The 17,875-nt window shown below is 34.0% G+C and overlaps 1 protein-coding gene across 2 annotated transcripts in view; it reads right to left on the bottom strand.

The window, feature by feature from the left end:
* Window positions 1-17,875, bottom strand: part of LOC148618340 (enoyl-CoA hydratase, mitochondrial-like) — a 34,535-nt gene that overhangs the window by 14,861 nt on the left and 1,799 nt on the right. For both annotated transcript variants that reach the window (XM_088577116.1, XM_088577114.1), the window contains exon 2: window positions 10,156-10,350. In XM_088577116.1, the coding sequence (XP_088433242.1) occupies window positions 10,156-10,350 (195 nt within the window). The remainder of the gene's footprint in view (window positions 1-10,155; window positions 10,351-17,875) is intronic.

Here is a 17,875-nt window from a genome sequence, read left to right as displayed (position 1 = left end):
CATCAAAATTATGTTGAATAATTTAAGATTCTGTTACCTAAATCTAAACATAAACATCATTGAATCTCACATTAACAGAATTGAGCAAAGAATGCTTGACTAAACTAAACAAAATATTATTAATGTCATATCACCAAGTGAAAAACTAACATTTTCCTGAAAAACCCATTTACCATTTAAGCGACCTGCATATGTAGACATTTGTAAAAATAAATCTGATAGATCCATTCTTTGTAAATTCCGTACTAGTGCCCATTCTTTAGCAATAGAAAAGGGGAGATATAGCAATATAGATAGAAATAATAAAACTTGTAATTCATGTAAAAATGGTGATATTGAAGATGAACACCACTTTTTCTCAATATGTTCCAACTATAACCTACAAAGAAACAAATTAATAGAAAAACTAAATAAAGTTGATAATCTTGTCTCTAATTCATTTTTTACAATGAAAGAATTAGTTTACCTACTAAACAGTTGCTCATTCAATGTAATCAAACTTATTACAAAATTTATGAAAGAATGTTTTGAAATCAGAATAAATACATAAATTTATTAAACTGTATACCACTGTTGCACCTTGATCAAATTATTGTTCATATAAATATGTCATATTACTTTTATTTGCACTTTGTTTTGTAATGTATTATGCCATAACCATTTATAATGTAAATGTGTTTGTGCTAATAAATATTGTTTATTGTCTATTGTCATACCACAGACGGACACCAGGCATTTCCATGTCTAGCTCATCCACAAAAACCATGAAAATTATTATGCCTAGGTAACACATTCACAAATTAAATTTCACGGATGACCCCGGAAAATCTGGCTAGTGTTGTTCGATACAGATCCAATACGATTTAAAGATGGTGGGACTACGGACTTGGACAGACCTAATGACATGGTACAATACAGTCATAACAAGGTGTAATACAGATGGATATGTGCCAGGACATATTCGCTATGGTGAAACAACCTGTTGCTATGGTATAGGTAAGGGTTACTACAGAAAACCAGTCTGATACAACTAAGTACGGAACACCTGAAGAGGTGATGCAGCTGGCATGCCAATTAATCTCCTTTCAAATGCTTTCTTCATATCAAATTGATTCCAGATTTTGAGCGTCAGAGCAACCACCTTGTGCACCAATATCAAAAATTTGAAAAAGCCATCAGAACTACTGAATAATATCCTTTGTAGTTGTAGTAAAGGGAGGCTCCCTTCAGAGGACACCTTATGGCTATATGATTGCCACCTAGAGCACCAAGTGTACGGGGAAACTGCCATCTTGCTTGAAACTGCTCAACTATACCCTGCCAAAGTTCAGGCTAAGTAGGAGTTTTGATAACGTCATCTGCATATATTGAAACTATGGCCTCGCAAATATCTCAAACAATACCACTTATTGTGTTGTGAGCAACCCGAAAACCATACATCAATGTTCGGTAACTGTCCCCTGTAGCCAAATATCTCAATGTAATCGCTAGTCTCAATCCAGGATTGATGGACTGCCTTTACCAGGTGTTCTTAGTAATCCTAGGACCAATGAAATAAAGGACTTCCTGAAACATTTGTGGGTCTACCCTCACAAAGTTCTTAAAGGCCGCTGGATTTTCTAATCTAAGTTAAGCCTTTAGGGCCTGATACTGCCCATGGATAGGTCTTTGGAGAAGCCAGTCCCTAGTCCACCATCTCCTTTGCCTCCGGTCTCCCCTACATGTGTCATCAAGAAACTCAATCATTGTTTTTCATTTTGAGTCATATCAATATCAAGAACAAACCAATTACTAGTAACTGCAAATATGAGTTGTTGATGGTTCATTTAGGACTGATGATCTAATGTGTCTATGCCAAAACAAATTCTTTATCTGTGGTACAACATGTGCAGGGTATTTATACAAAATTCTAGTGGCATTTTGATGTCAGTTTGGTGGCGGTTTGAAGCCTGCCAGTGTTGTCATATTCTTACGACAGTGCTATATTGAGCTTACACTGTACCATTATAATCCTTATTTCCTCGAGATGCAATGTACTACATGGACTTTATGTAATAAACTGTAAAAATCCTTGGGAAACCTTTCTGATCCTTACCAATCCGTAATTCAATGTAATGGGGTCGTACCTTTCCGTTATACAATCGTAAAACCAAGTATTCTATCCTTTACAATAACGTAATGTAACTGTGCTAGTACGCAGTTATTCGTAAGTAACCGTACAAGTCCTTGACAATTACTAATCTATGAATTAGTAGGGATCAATACGGTTTTAATCCCTCAGTATGAGCTTATACAGTTAAGTAGGGTTGTGATATGGTTGTTTCATCCGTGGCAAAATTTTGAACATGTTCAAAACTTGTCACGGATAACCAAGTATTACTATGTATCATTATGAATCATTACTGATATAATACAGTAAGCTATGGTCATATCCATAGGACTTCCAGCAAGGCGATCCTTGAATGTGTGACCTAGACATTACCCCACGACCAACAGTACTTTCACAGTATGGCACCTTGTAATACAATTTCAAAGCGATCCATTCATTCATAGTACATGTAAATGTTATTGTCTTGACATAAGGAAAATTCTTGTTTCTGGCCCCTAATTTCTAAAATGTTCAAGTCTTAATCCTCAAAACCAAAACCAGTCTGACCATTGTGGTATAGAATATAGTGGAACAATATCATAGACATTCCTATGCTTTTACTGGAGTTATGTGGTTAAATTCTATGAAATGCTTGTTTTTGGCCACTAATTCTGAAATGGTTAGGGCCATAACCCCCAAAGTCAGGGTCAGTGTTCAGAGGCATTTTCAACTTTTGGCAGGTTTCCTTTGTTCAGTTTTTGGTATTGTCTTCAAACTGTCAACATTGTGCAGCATATAGTACTTATTAGAAATTTGGCAGTCTAGTTTGGAAATCATTTCTGTATTTAAGGTTTGTGCATTTACTTTAACATCTTCTACCTCACTAATGTGCATTTCTTCTGTGTAATTGTTATGAATGAATAAATTAGTTTAAAAGACCGTTTGGCATATGGAAAGTATGTGTTACTTTAAAATTTGTGAGTATGGGATTTAACTAGTTTAAAACTTAAATCGGCAATGACATCAAATGAATTTTCAGTAAAAGCTCTACATTAAATTTGATCTCTTTATAAAGGTTCAGTGTGTAAATAGTTGAATATATAAATTGCCGCAAATACAGATGATTGTGAATGAATCTGTTTATTTTAACATTAAATTACTTTATAAATTTGAATAGTGCATTCATTTCATTTTACCCTATTATCTATGAATCCATCATTTGTTCTCTTTAAGTGGACATTACACATTCATAGGAAGATTTTAAACGTAAACAACATCTCCTAGAAAATGAAGATTTTTTTCCGGAGCCAACTGAAGACTGCTCCAACTACTCAAAATAATAGACATTTCAACAGAGGCGACAGGAAATTGATTTGAAAATGGCCAACAACAAATCCAATATGTAAGTTAATCCTGTTGTCTTCTGGCCTGTAATGGGGTTAAATAAATTCAGTGATGATATATTGCAAAATTATAGTGAAAAACCTGAAATAAAGTTTTATGGAACTAGATATTTTTCCTTTTTAATGTTCCATCACCATTAGTAACCGACAAGTAACATGGCAAACAGAAAAAAGGTATATGTGGACGGAGCTTGCAGAAACAATGGACATAATAATCCACAAGGTAGTTGTGATGTTTTCTTGGGCCGATCCCATCCATTAAATGTAAAAGCTTTACAGCGAGAAAAAGTTGAATAACAGAGCAGAATTGACGGCCGCAATTATCGTGGGAAAACAACTGCCACAGAATGGCGTTACGGAAATTGAAATTATTACCGACAGTCAATATATGAAGAACAGTATTACAAAATGGATCCATGATTGGAAAATGAATGATTGGAAAATAGTAAGGAAGAAAACTGAAATTTTGAACAGAGATTTATGGATGCAATTAGACGAGATAGTGCAAAAGATAAACATAGATTGGTCATGGATAGAAACGTACAAAAATGTGTTTGGAAGCTGTGAAGCAGAAAGATTATCAAAGGAGGGAATTTCCTGTGAATGTAATCGACAGAAATTGATGACAGTCAATATTGAAAACCCAATGAGTAAAGCTGAAACAACAAATGATCAAACCCACGTAAAAGAATTAGACAGAGAAGATACAGTAAGTCATGAGGATAGAAGTGATATGGAAAACTGCAAGATATGCCGTAAAGTTACAGATAAAGGCATAGAATGCATGGACTGTAAGAGAAGCGTACATTATCTGTGTACGAAATTACCACCATACCAGCTCTTTCTGTATGAGACAACTAACAGAAAGTTCATGTGTGAGTTATGTTCAGAAATGGATCAAGACTTTAACACAAGGTGGAAGTCCCTACACAATTCAATTCCTTCTCAGACAAACATCTCACGCGGAACTCAAATCGAAAAATCAAAGTATAAATCAGAAAAGTCCATCCATACACAAACAGCGATATTAAAGAGTTGTAAACAACAAACAACACCACAAGAAGATAGTAAAGCAAATACAGCAGCAGATTCAAACCAAGCAGTTTTGCAGACAATGGAGAATTCTTTTATAGAGACAACTGACAAGATCGTTAATGCTCAGCACAAAATGGATGAAAATGACAAAAAGATTAATAATCTAATAGCAGAGAATGATTCACTCAAAAAGAAGCTTGAAAGCTGTGAGGAACAAAAAAGGGAATGTGATAAATGTAAAGAAAAGGAAAGAGAAATCAACAGTTATGTCAAAGAGAAAAAGAAACTAGGTTGGCGATCAAAAGTGAGAACTTGGAAAACGAAAAAGAAAAATATGAATTGAAAACCAAAATCAACAGTCTCACACAGGAGTTAAAATCGTCCAATAAACAGATAGATATAATCAATGCAGAAATCAGCACATTAGATCAAAGACTGAAAATTAAAAATTCAGCGACAATTGATATGGAGAACCAAATAAGATCACAATATCAACAAATAATGAAACTCCAAGACGAAGTTATTTCATGGAAACTCCATAGCTCCTGGGAAAACGACAGTCTTCTCATTGCAGACACGGGAATAAATAAGCCTATGAAATTAAACAAGGAAGACAAAGACCCTGAAATGACAGAATATATTGTGAAAGATGTGTTGATAGGAGAAGAAAAGATGGAAAATGACCAGGAAAACATAAAAACCAGTTCAACAAAAATTAAGGAAAACAAGCTGACACAAAAGGAGGACAGTAACCAAGAGAACATTGAGAATCAAAGTGACATCAAAAACAAAGAAAACTTTACTCAAGCGAAATCTGAAGGCTACAGCACAACAGCTAGCAACACATCTGTCAAATCAGTCACAATGATTGGAACTTCAAACACCAAATTCATTGACCAAACATGCAGAAACAAAAGAACGTTACAATCAAGAAAATAATTAGACATACCATCAATTAAGCTCGTGATTATCTAGAAAACAACCAATTGACATCAGATGCTATCACCTTGCACACTCTTTGCAACAACTTGCAAACATTAACACCGGAAGAATGTGTGAGAAAACTTGTTGCATTGGTCGATAAAACATACCCAGGAATGACAATTCTCTTGGAATACCTAGAAGGAATAACAAGTTAAAAAAAGTGGAAAAAATGAACATTTTCATTAAAGAAAGCTTCAATGGGAAAAAAGATGTAAAACTGTGCGATAACGGAAATCTCTTCCATCGAGGGCAACCAGCATTTAATGTTCTTAATAAAGATGGAGTACGCCTTACAAAATTTGGCATGGGAAAGCTAGAAGCCAACATTAAGAATTCGATCAGTAGTGCGCTGAACTGTCCATTGCTGAACTTGCCAAAGGAGACATCAGAATAATCACAATTGTGGAGGAAGATGTAGGCAACTAATGAGAAGATTAGAAAGAAGTCTACTGAGTTAAAAGACAAAAAGTAAGAACTGATATATTTGTTTTTTTAATGTAGTTAGTATTATATACAAAGTCAAATAACTCAAACTATAAATTTGAAATTTTGATGAAGCATCTAGGTGAAAAGTTACTTAATAAGATGGCAACATAAATATTTTTGCTTTACTGCCTTGAGTTAATTCAGTTATTTTATAGCCCTTTTAGGCTCAACTCTCCATTTTATTATATTTCCATAATAGTGTTTTCCTTTAGCAAAATAGCCTGTTTCAGATCATGGCAATGTATAAATAAATCAAGGCACCGGTACATTTGTACATAGAAAAATATTGTTTTAAGTCCCAATAGACAAGAATATAATGACATTTAAAAAAGAATGTTGCTAAGTTACAGTTTTTATTTTTTCTTATTTATCTCTATTTTTTAAAAATATTTTTTGTTTGTTTATTTATTTACATATATTTAATTTTTATTGAATAATGTGTCCTATCAAATATATTTGCCATAAGCTTAGCAAAATTAACCAGAAAAAGTTATGATTTTTTACAAGCATCATCTTGGTAAGGATTGTGAGTCTTGTGAATGTGATTATATTTTACACTTTTCTTTTTTGTTTGGACTAAAACATTGGCAGTGTTATTTAATATTGCATTTATATTGTGAGTTATATTATGAATATGGATAGTAATGTAACAGTACTTTCCATGAATGTAAGGGGCCTATTTTCAAGTAAAAAGAAATGATTGGATGTTTTTGATTGGGCAAAAGGTAAAATCGCCTCCATTGTCTGTTTTCAAGAAACCCATAGATTGTAGTCTTGATACTTTTAATATCTTACACAATCGAAATTCACAATGCCGAAAAAAGATTTTATTAAAAAGAAATTATTGAAAAGTTAAAATTAGTTGATCCTTGGGGAGTCTGCCATTCTAATGAGAAAAAGTTTACTTGGCGTCAGCCTACACCTATTAAACAAAGTTGATTGGACTATTTTTCAGTAACTGAAGATATTTTTTCACTTATGAAAAACACTAAGATTATTCCTGGTTATAAAACTGATCACTGCCATTATTATGTCATTTGCAGCTAGCCTTGTAAAACGGGGAAGGGGATTTTGGAAATTTAACTCCCCAACTATTGAGGGATTCAGAATATGTTGCATTAGTTAAAAAGTGTATAAGAGATACAGCTTCTGAGTATTATCTCTCTGGTGACATTATTAATTTGTTTGAAAGAGTAATCAAGGGAACCAAGGTTATAGCAGTAATCAAAAGAATGTAATCCAGGGACAAAGACCAGACATGAAAACAGACATACACAACAAAGAACATAAAGTAACTAAAATCATACATACAAAGTAACAAAAGCAAATGAGCAACTCAGACTCCACTAAAGACTGGGAGCATGGACCAGGTGCACTGGTAAGCGTCTTCTGCTTTTCTAGAAACACCTGCTGAGTTGCTTATGAAAAGTCGTCTGGGGTAGACAAACGAGGAAAGGAAAACTATGACCCGTTGAATAAATCAGTTTTCATGGTGCAGATGGATACACCATAACGATCAATGAGTTCATGAAGACGACCATAAAACTTCTTTAGTGATGACTTCAATCTTGTAGCAACATAACCCTGTTCCAGAAGCCTATTAGAGTTCTCGTGTGATACAAAAAGTCTGCGTAGTTTCGGAAAAAAACATCCTGTTCAATATTTTAGATGCAGTTCAAAAACTGTATGTGGAGATAGCCGGACAAGCCATATCTATATATTTCGGTAAAAAAACATGACTAAATGTAACTATCACCAACTTCTGTAATATTTCAAGAAAATCAAAATCCTTTAGCCCTGCACACCCTCATAATGTGTAAAAACATCCTGTAAAATATTTTAGATGTAGTTCAAAAACTGTACAAGGAGATAGCCGGACAAGCCATGATCAATATATTTCTGAGTAAAATGACTAAGTGTAACTATCACCAATTTCCATAATATTTTGCGAAAATCGAAATCCTTTGGCCCTGCACACCTTCATCATGTGTGGAAACATCATGTAAAAATATTTTAGATGTAGTTCAAAAACTGTACAAGGAGATAGCCAGACAAGCCATGATCATGTGTAATCCAGATGATGGACGGACAGAGGGATGGACGGACAGGGGTAAATTAATATGCCCCCCTCCCTCCGGCAATTGTCGCGGGGGCATAAAAATATTTCAAATCCATGGGTTACAAAAGTTAAAAGGTTTTTACGAAACCTTGTGTTTCCTAATTTTAGTCAAAATGCTCTATATATAGCAACTAACAGTAAGGATTTTTGACCAATGCGTTCAAAATCAAAATGCAAAAATAATAGAGTCATCAATTAAAATTGGATTTTTTCAGAAGCATTTACATTGCCGTTTACAGACCAACTTACCTTGATGCCATTAATAATTTAAAAATAGAGCAGCAATCAGTAAAATTCGCTTAAGTGCACATAATTTGATGACTGGAAAGGGCAGACATCTGACTACTGATAAGTAAGAAAGAAAAAGCCTTTTTTACCATTTTGTCAGTTTTGTACTAGTAGTTCTAGTTAAAGTCACTAGCATATCGTTAAGTTCTGTTTTAATTACAATATGCATTATTTCTTTATTTCACCTATATTTAACAGTAAATCCGTATTTTTGCTTAATTTGATAAGGAGATGCATTAACAAAAGATCATCCTCCCAAGTCAGGGTTTTGAGTCCACCTTCACTCCTTCAAACCCCTGACATCTCTCGTTCATATTTAGCGGGTATCGTCCAGCCAATTCTGATTGGTTGCTTCTCTGGGTGCGAAGCACCAATGAAAATCGATTTAACATAATAAGTCTGTGGAAAAGTAAACAATAATACAAGGTAATGGACGATCTGATATAGTAACTGACAGTTGTAAGATGTCACAAATGCTTCAATATGAACAAAAATGATAACTGTAGATTAATTCTGTTCAGAATCTTTACCAAAAAAAAATGAAGTTATGTGTAGCCATTTTGTAAGTTATATTGAAGTTTTTATTACGAGTGATTTGATTGGATTTTGGATCTAGGTTAAATTTAGGAAACTCATAAGACGGCGCTGGATGATATTTGCTAAATATGAATGAATGATGTCAGGTTTGAGAGAGCAAGGGTGAACTCAAAACCCTGACTGGGGAGGATGACAAAAGATATGTATTTTATTTTTGGTATGTTTTCATGTTTAGTTCAGAATATCTATTAACTAATTTGAATCGTATGTAAAAATCGTTGAAATAGCGTATTATACATGTATGTCTTGATTGATTAATTGATTGTTGGGGTTAACGCCCGAGCAGCAATATTTCAGCTATATTCAGGCGATGAACATGAAATTGATGATAGAATGAACATGAAATGATGAAATGAAAAATGGGATGGGACACAAGGATAATGGGGTCGACAAATTTTGATTGCTACTGGAAATAGGGAGGTGGGTAGGGTCGGGCAATTTAGCCTCCTGTGGCGGAGCCCTATGGTTCCTACTCCGGGAGAATACCACAGTAAGGTTCTTTAACGTGCAAGGAACGTGGCATCTTTCCCAACACAGTGCACCACTATGGTTTGCGGTCAGGTTTTCCGTATTATAGCCTGACAATCCCAGCATGTAGCACGCTAGGGGTACAGCATTCCACCACCTGGGGCACACAACCCAGTTGCTCTGTGGGCAGAGTGCCTAGCCCCCAGCTAAGGTTCTGAGTGCAATTTAGTCGCCTTTTAGGACAAGCTTAGCGCTGCTGCAGGCCTATTCTTTTGACACCCAGACCTTCACGGGGCTGTATGTCTTGAACTGGTATCGTAAACTATGATAGAGAATTCTATACTTTCTCTATGATTTGATAATTTAACATGTTTTGCATCTTTATTGTTCATTGCACTAAGTATTTTTTATTATTGTTTCAGTGCTTTTTTTTTTTATTGTGAATTGCAACTTATAAATGGAAAAGAAGAATCCAATTCATGAACTGGGTTACTAGAAGCTATTGAGGTTTGGAACCTTGTTATATAATTTTATAAAGACCAACCAACTTATATTCAAGTTATCACATGAAAACAAAGTGTCAAAGTGTCTTTTTTTTTTGCAGTCTTATATAAAAGGTACACGTGAAATCTTTACAAGTTTTCTTAGTTTATACTGTTCCATCCTAGCCATATATCTGTGTATACCTGCAAAAGCCTTCTCTGATCCAGTTAATACTATACATCCAATATTCTTATCTTGTTCAAACTGTTTAAGGGCCTGTCCAACTTCTGTCATAAGTCCATCACACAGTGCATTCAAGGCTTTCTTTCTGTTCAACTGTATAAATCCAACATTTTTCTTCTCACCTCTTACATCAGTAACAATGTAATCAAGCTGACCTAAATTTTAAAATAACACCTCATTAAACATACAAACCTATAGGGTGTAGAACAAGTACCTGTGACAACTACCTGTTACCAGAACTGAACCTAACACCTAACAAGAGGCTCAACAAGTTTAATGACTCATCTATTAGGAATCATGGTACAGTTTACATTAAAACAATAGCTTTTTTAGACATTGGTAACAGTTTCATTCCACCTATAATTATTTACAGAGGACAGAACCCGATGTAGTATTAGGAAAGCATGCAAAAATTTGTTTCCCCAAAATGTTTTCAATAGCAACTCTGAGGTACTAGCAGAGCCACATAAAAATGGATAGCTGTGGAGAGTACTGATGTCAACAAAGCTACTGAGATTCAAAACATTACCAGAGGAGTTGAAAAATGAAATTGGGCAATCAGAAGCCTACACAGACAAAATCATTTCACATGATTTTCACATGATTTTCACCTGAGTAGAGCAAACAAAGTTTGTGACAGAGTTCAGGCTAGAAACCACTAATTCCACTTCCCATAGGCTTCTATGCAAATTTCACAATATTCAATGGCTTCTCTGGACTTTACCTTAACTTTAACATGCAGAGGACTATATATCAGCACGATTCTACATATGTCAGCTCACAATCCTCAGAATGGCATGTGGGGTTAGCAGACTTGCAGTGCAGTACTGGTCACCGGAAGTGAAGTGTCTATAAATAACATGGGAAATCCCAGTGTTTTCACAAGATAGGGGTATATTTAGAAATCATTATGGAGATTAGGCTTCACATCACAAGAAGCAAAATGCACCTATAAAATGTACAGAAATGTTTTTCCTTTCAGAAACTGTTTAAATTTTTTAAATAAGATGAGAACTCTTTTCACAGCACTATGAGGAACAGGGGTAATTTCTGCGTAGGACTATTTTTGCGTATGTTCCAAATGCTCATTGGTTGAATTGGTGGTCTGTAACCTAAACAGTCACTTTCTGTCTTAGAAAAAATAAATAACTATACAAGTATCTTCCTATACACATACTGAATGCATTTGCAAAGTTTCAGTGAAATGTGACAAGCACTTTTTTTAATATTTGACTTTTTACTATAGGGTAACCAAGCCGCGCGAGCAAAAAAGTGACAATATTCTACCATACTTAAATGCATTAAATATTTGCAAAGAACTTTTTCTGACTTTTCAAATAAAAAAAATCAATCACAACTTGTTTTTTAACAATATTAATAAAGAGATAGCCTTTAAAAGTAGTCATTTTCTGAAAAATTGGTCTATTTTTAAAAATGTATGTCTGACATGCCTCCCCTTTTTTCTTGATCACATGTCAAAAACCCTAAATCTTTAAATTTTCACAAAAGGTGATATCTTTGGCTTTAAATTTGTAAATACAGTGTTTTCACAATAAAACATGACAAGTAAAGGGCACCTAAAGCAAAAAAAGTACTCAAAAATGGATTTTCCATGTTGCCATAGGGAAATGCTTATATGTCCTTAACCGCAGTAATGAAAGTGAGTTTTTCCTCATTTCTAATCAAATTTTTGCTCAAATTTACACAAAACTTGATTTGAAGTGCTGATTACCACCATATTTAGGTAAATATAGCCCTCAAAGTTAAATATTTTATATTTTTACTAAATTTTCTACACTTTTCACAAGATAGGACATAAAATTCAGCCAAAAAGACCAATTTTCCATAACTTGGACCTACAACTTAAAAAAATGCTTATTTTGAAGGATTTTTGTAGTGTATTCCTCTCATAGCAAAGTTTACAAGATCTTCAAGTAGTTTAAAGCTATTCCAAGAAACTTTTCATTTTGCCATGGCTTCAGCTTAAGGCTAGAAACCACTAATTCCACTTCCCAGAGGCTTCTATGCAAATTTCACAATATTCAATGGCTTCTCTGGACTTTACCTTAACTTTAACATGCAGAGGACTATATATCAGCATGATTCTACATATGTCAGCTCACAATCCTCAGAATGGCATGTGGGGTTAGCAGACTTGCAGTGCAGTACTGGTCACCGGAAGTGAAATGTCTATAAATAACATGGGAAATCCCAGTGTTTTCACAAGATAGAGGTATATTTAGAAATCATTATGGAGATTAGGCTTCACATCACAAGAAGCAAAATGCACCTATAAAATGTACAGAAATGTTTTTCCTTTCAGAAACTGTTTAAATTTTTTAAATAAGATGAGAACTCTTTTCACAGCACTATGAGGAACAGGGGTAATTTCTGCGTAGGACTATTTTTGCGTATGTTCCAAATGCTCATTGGTTGAATTGGTGGTCTGTAACCTAAACAGTCACTTTCTGTCTTAGAAAAAATAAATAACTATACAAGTATCTTCCTATACACATACTGAATGTATTTGCAAAGTTTCAGTGAAATGTGACAAGCACTTTTTTTAATATTTGACTTTTTAATATAGGGTAACCAAGTTGCGCGAGCAAAAAAGTGACAATATTCTACCATACTTAAATGCATTAAATATTTGCAAAGAACTTTTTCTGACTTTTCAAATAAAAAAAATCAATCACAACTTGTTTTTTAACAATATTAATAAAGAGATAGCCTTTAAAAGTAGTCATTTTCTGAAAAATTGGTCTATTTTTAAAAATGTATGTCTGACATGCCTCCCCTTTTTTCTTGATCACATGTCAAAAACCCTAAATCTTTAAATTTTCACAAAAGGTGATATCTTTGGCTTTAAATTTGTAAATACAGTGTTTTCACAATAAAACATAACAAGTAAAGGGCACCTAAAGCAAAAAAAGTACTCAAAAATGGATTTTCCATGTTGCCATAGGGAAATGCTTATATGTCCTTAACCGCAGTAATGAAAGTGAGTTTTTCCTCATTTCTAATCAAATTTTTGCTCAAATTTACACAAAACTTGATTTGAAGTGCTGATTACCACCATATTTAGGTAAATATAGCCCTCAAAGTTAAATATTTTATATTTTTACTAAATTTTCTACACTTTTCACAAGATAGGACATAAAATTCAGCCAAAAAGACCAATTTTCCATAATTTGGACCTACAACTTAAAAAAATGCTTATGTTGAAGGATTTTTGTAGTGTATTCCTCTCATAGCAAAGTTTACAAGATCTTCAAGTAGTTTAAAGCTATTCCAAGAAACTTTTCATTTTGCCATGGCTTCAGCTTAAGGCTAGAAACCACTAATTCCACTTCCCATAGGCTTCTATGCAAATTTCACAATATTCAATGGCTTCTCTGGACTTTACCTTAACTTTAACATGCAGAGGACTATATATCAGCACGATTCTACATATGTCAGCTCACAATCCTCAGAATGGCATGTGGGGTTAGCAGACTTGCAGTGCAGTACTGGTCACCGGAAGTGAAGTGTCTATAAATAACATGGGAAATCCCAGTGTTTTCACAAGATAGGGGTATATTTAGAAATCATTATGGAGATTAGGCTTCACATCACAAGAAGCAAAATGCACCTATAAAATGTACAGAAATGTTTTTCCTTTCAGAAACTGTTTAAATTTTTTAAATAAGATGAGAACTCTTTTCACAGCACTATGAGGAACAGGGGTAATTTCTGCGTAGGACTATTTTTGTGTACGTTCCAAATGCTCATTGGTTGAATTGGTGGTCTGTAACCTTCACATGAAATTCTGCTGAATCGAGCCTTCACATGAAATTCACATGAATTGTTCACATGATAGTTGTGTTAAGTTAATTTCATGTGAAGCTCAATTAACATGCATTTCATGTGAAAAATACTTACCTTAGTACAATGCCTATAGCAAGCTGCCCTGTGGTGTGAGGGTTTCCTCGTCATTCATTGAAGACCTGTGGGTGGTCTTGAGCTGATATTTTTCATCCCGGTTGGTATGTTGTCTCTAAATTGACATATATATATTCACCATATCCATTCTTGTTACATTGTATATCTCAATCCTCATTCACTGGCATGTTGAGTCATCACAATTCTAGAGAAAACAATCTAAAGTACAAACTATATATGCTGAATTCACAACATTAATTTGTTACTAAAATCCTACAAATTCAAAGTTAGACCAAATTTTATATTGGACAAATGAAAAGTTCTGACTCAGAATGAATGTGGTCATTGAATTAGTCCTAATTGTAGCAGATGTTAAAAAAAAATCATCAACATGATTAGCCATGCCTCATTAAATTTATCTGTAGATAATACCAAAAAAAGTTCAGCTACAGTATTTAAGATCTAAATAAAGGGTTTAATAAAGCTTATTAGAGAAAATCTCATTCAGATTTTTATGTTTAAATCAAACAATTTTGACCACACTCTGGCCTAAAGTGCCAAGACAATAAAAAATCTGAATACATGGTTAGATCAGCACTTTACTTAGAACACCAAGTATCCAACTTATAAGAAAACAATACATTGTTTAAATTTGGACCCTGATTTGGACAAACTTGAAATAAAACCCAAAAATCCAAAATCCTTTCATCTTCAAAAGAAGTATAAAGACTAGAAACCACTTCCCATAGGCTTCAATGCTAATTTCACAATATTCAATGGCTTCTCTGGACTTTATCTTAACTTTACCCTGCAGAGGACTATATATCAGCATGATTCTACATATGTCAGCTCACAATCCTCAGAATGGCATGAGGGGTTACCAGACTTGCAGTGCAGTACTGGTCAAAGGAAGTAAAATATCTATAAATAGTATGGATAATCCCAGTGTTTTCACAAGATAGGGGTATATTTAGAAATCATTATGGAGATATGGCTTCCCATCACAAGAAGCAAAATCACCTATAAAATATACAGAAATGTTTTTCCTTCCAGAAACAGTTTTAATTTTTAAAATAAAATGAGAATTTTTTTCACAGCACTATGAGGAACAGGGGTAATTTCTGCTTAGGACTATTTTTGTGTACGTTCCAAATGCTCATTGGTTGAGTTGGTGGTCTGTAACCTAAAAGCTTCCCATTGAACTTTCAATTCAGACTTATTATTGCCATGTGGGGTTGCAGAAAGTTAAGGCTAAACCTTTACAGTACATAGGAAGTTGATGTGCTACGGAGTTGAAAAATGTTTACACAAGATAAAACCAATCAAAGTTAAGCTGTGTACCAAGTTATATCACTATCAAAAGAAATCAGACAGACAGACAAACAGCAGTGAAACTAAAAGCTCTTATCGCAAGGACATAAAATCACAATTCATAGCAAATTTTATAATGTAATTTTAATGGCCTTGATTCACCTTTGGGGCCAAAATACCAAAATCACTTAACAAGTGTTCAGTCTGTGGTATAGGGTACAACTTAGGACAGATCCATTCATGTGTACTCAAGTTATTGTTTAGAAACTATAACTATTCAGTTTATGACATTTTGTTAATGGAACAAAATTATTCAGCTGCATAAATTTCTATTTCAGTCATTCCAAAATGCTAAAAAATTGTCAAAATTCTGACAGAAATGGGGAGTCATTGTACACACTCTGTTCTATCGCGACAATTGCATATTTCTCTAGAGGTGAAGGACAAAATGTGATATCCATTACTTTAGACAAGGAAGATAATATTACAATTCAATTTAATTTACAAACTTGCATCATGTTGTATGTGTAATAATACATTTGTAGGTCAAAAAATAATTTATTAGAAGACTTGCTATTTACTGAGTTTTAAAATTTTCAGGCAGCAGTATATTATTGATTTTTATAGGAAGTCATGGAAAGGATACTTTATTATCAAAGCAATTTTAACCTGCATAATTATTGAACAGTCTGACTATTGAATTGTTGGACTAAAGTTAGTTGTATTATTACTACAGTTTTATAGCTAACATGATTACAAAAGTTCCGTTTAGTACTTTATTCTACACCTAAATAATAGGACAATGAATCAAAACATTGATGACTACTTACCATTTGATTGATTAATTGATTATTGGGGTTTAACGCCTGAGCAGCAATCTCACCATTTGAGAAATAAGCCATGGCAAAGTGTATTGTTAGTACATGTAGATTTTGAACCATTCCTAAGTTTAAAGGACACAATTCCTAATAAAATAATCTGATTGGTTTGCAGACTATGTGATAATTAATGAAAAGCCAAAAGACAATTTGGCATTAATACAAACAGTTTTAATAACCTTTATAAATGTTCCTTTTTACTACCACTGCTTTCAGGGATTTTCAAACACTTATTTTGGGTCCAATCTGGCCCCATTTTTCAAAAAGAAAATATGCTCCAAATCCAAAAATCAGCAGTGAATTTTCAAATTGTGACCTGAAACATCATCTTAAATTGAGATTGGTGAGATGTACAAAACGTCTTTCTGTATCAAATTTGTGATCCAGGTCACCTCATGAACTTCAAATACAATGGAAACTGTAATGGCCAATTGATCCTAACCACGGAAATAATTAGAAATTATTTTCAAAATACTATGGAAAATTCCATGCCCTCATGTTGTAAATAAATTAGGGTGCACTATACAATTACATTAAGGTGCACTGTTTCGCACACCAAATTATCCCTGTCAAATTTTGTGAGACTTAAAATTAGAAGTTGAAATTTGTAACACATGTTATAGTAAACAGGTGTAATTTAAATGAAGAACACTGGAAATTTCTGTGTGGACTGCCTCAAAACAGCTTTATTTCAACAAATTGAGATAAAATTTTCAGAAATGACGTAACAACATTGTACTACCTTAATACCAGTAGCTCATTCCCCAAAACAAATCAAGTGGATTCAATGGAAACAGTAAAAAAGAACTTTCAATAAAAGAAAACTTTCATAGAAGTTAGAACTGAAAATTTCAAACTATTGCCATTGATATTCTTATGCATATGAAAAAGACAGAATATCTACACTCTTATCACTTTTCTACATCAGTGATTTTTTAAACCCTAATTAGGGTCACAATATCAAACCCTTTCCCAAAAATATACTCTAAAATTCCACCAAGAGTAATCAAGGAAACCAAGATTCTAATGGAAATCAAAAGAATGTAATCCAGGGACAAAGACCAGACATGGAAAACAGACAATCACAACCAAGACCATAAAGTAACTCAAATAATACAAAGTAACAAGATCAAATAAGCAATTCGGCCTCCACTCAAAATGGGAGCATGAACCAGGTGCACTGGTAAGCGTCCTCTGCTTTTTAGTAAACACAAGCCGCTCATAAAAAGTCAAGTCCAGGGTAGACGAAAGAGGAAAGGAAACTATGACATGTTGAACAAATCAGTTTTCATAGTGAAGATGGATACACTGTAGTGATCCACGAGTTCATGATGACAACCATAAAACTTTAGTAGTGATGACTTCAATCTTGTAGCAACACAACCCTGTTCCAGAAGCCTAATTGTAAGAAGTCTAGCATGATACAAAAAGTCTGGGTAGTTGCGGCAAGCTCTGGCATAACTTATGAGTTGTGATATGGAAACTCCATACACATGTGCTGAAGGGATGTTCCCAAAGCTGAAAGGAAAGTTGACAGGTCTGAACAAACAGGCTTCTGGAACAGGGTTAT

Source organism: Perna viridis, chromosome 4 (genome assembly GCF_037379345.1).
Source record: "Perna viridis isolate PV_CMFRI_1.1 ecotype Kerala chromosome 4, ASM3737934v1, whole genome shotgun sequence".
Taxonomy (NCBI): domain Eukaryota; kingdom Metazoa; phylum Mollusca; class Bivalvia; order Mytilida; family Mytilidae; genus Perna; species Perna viridis.
This window is presented reverse-complemented; position numbering and strand designations above follow the sequence as displayed.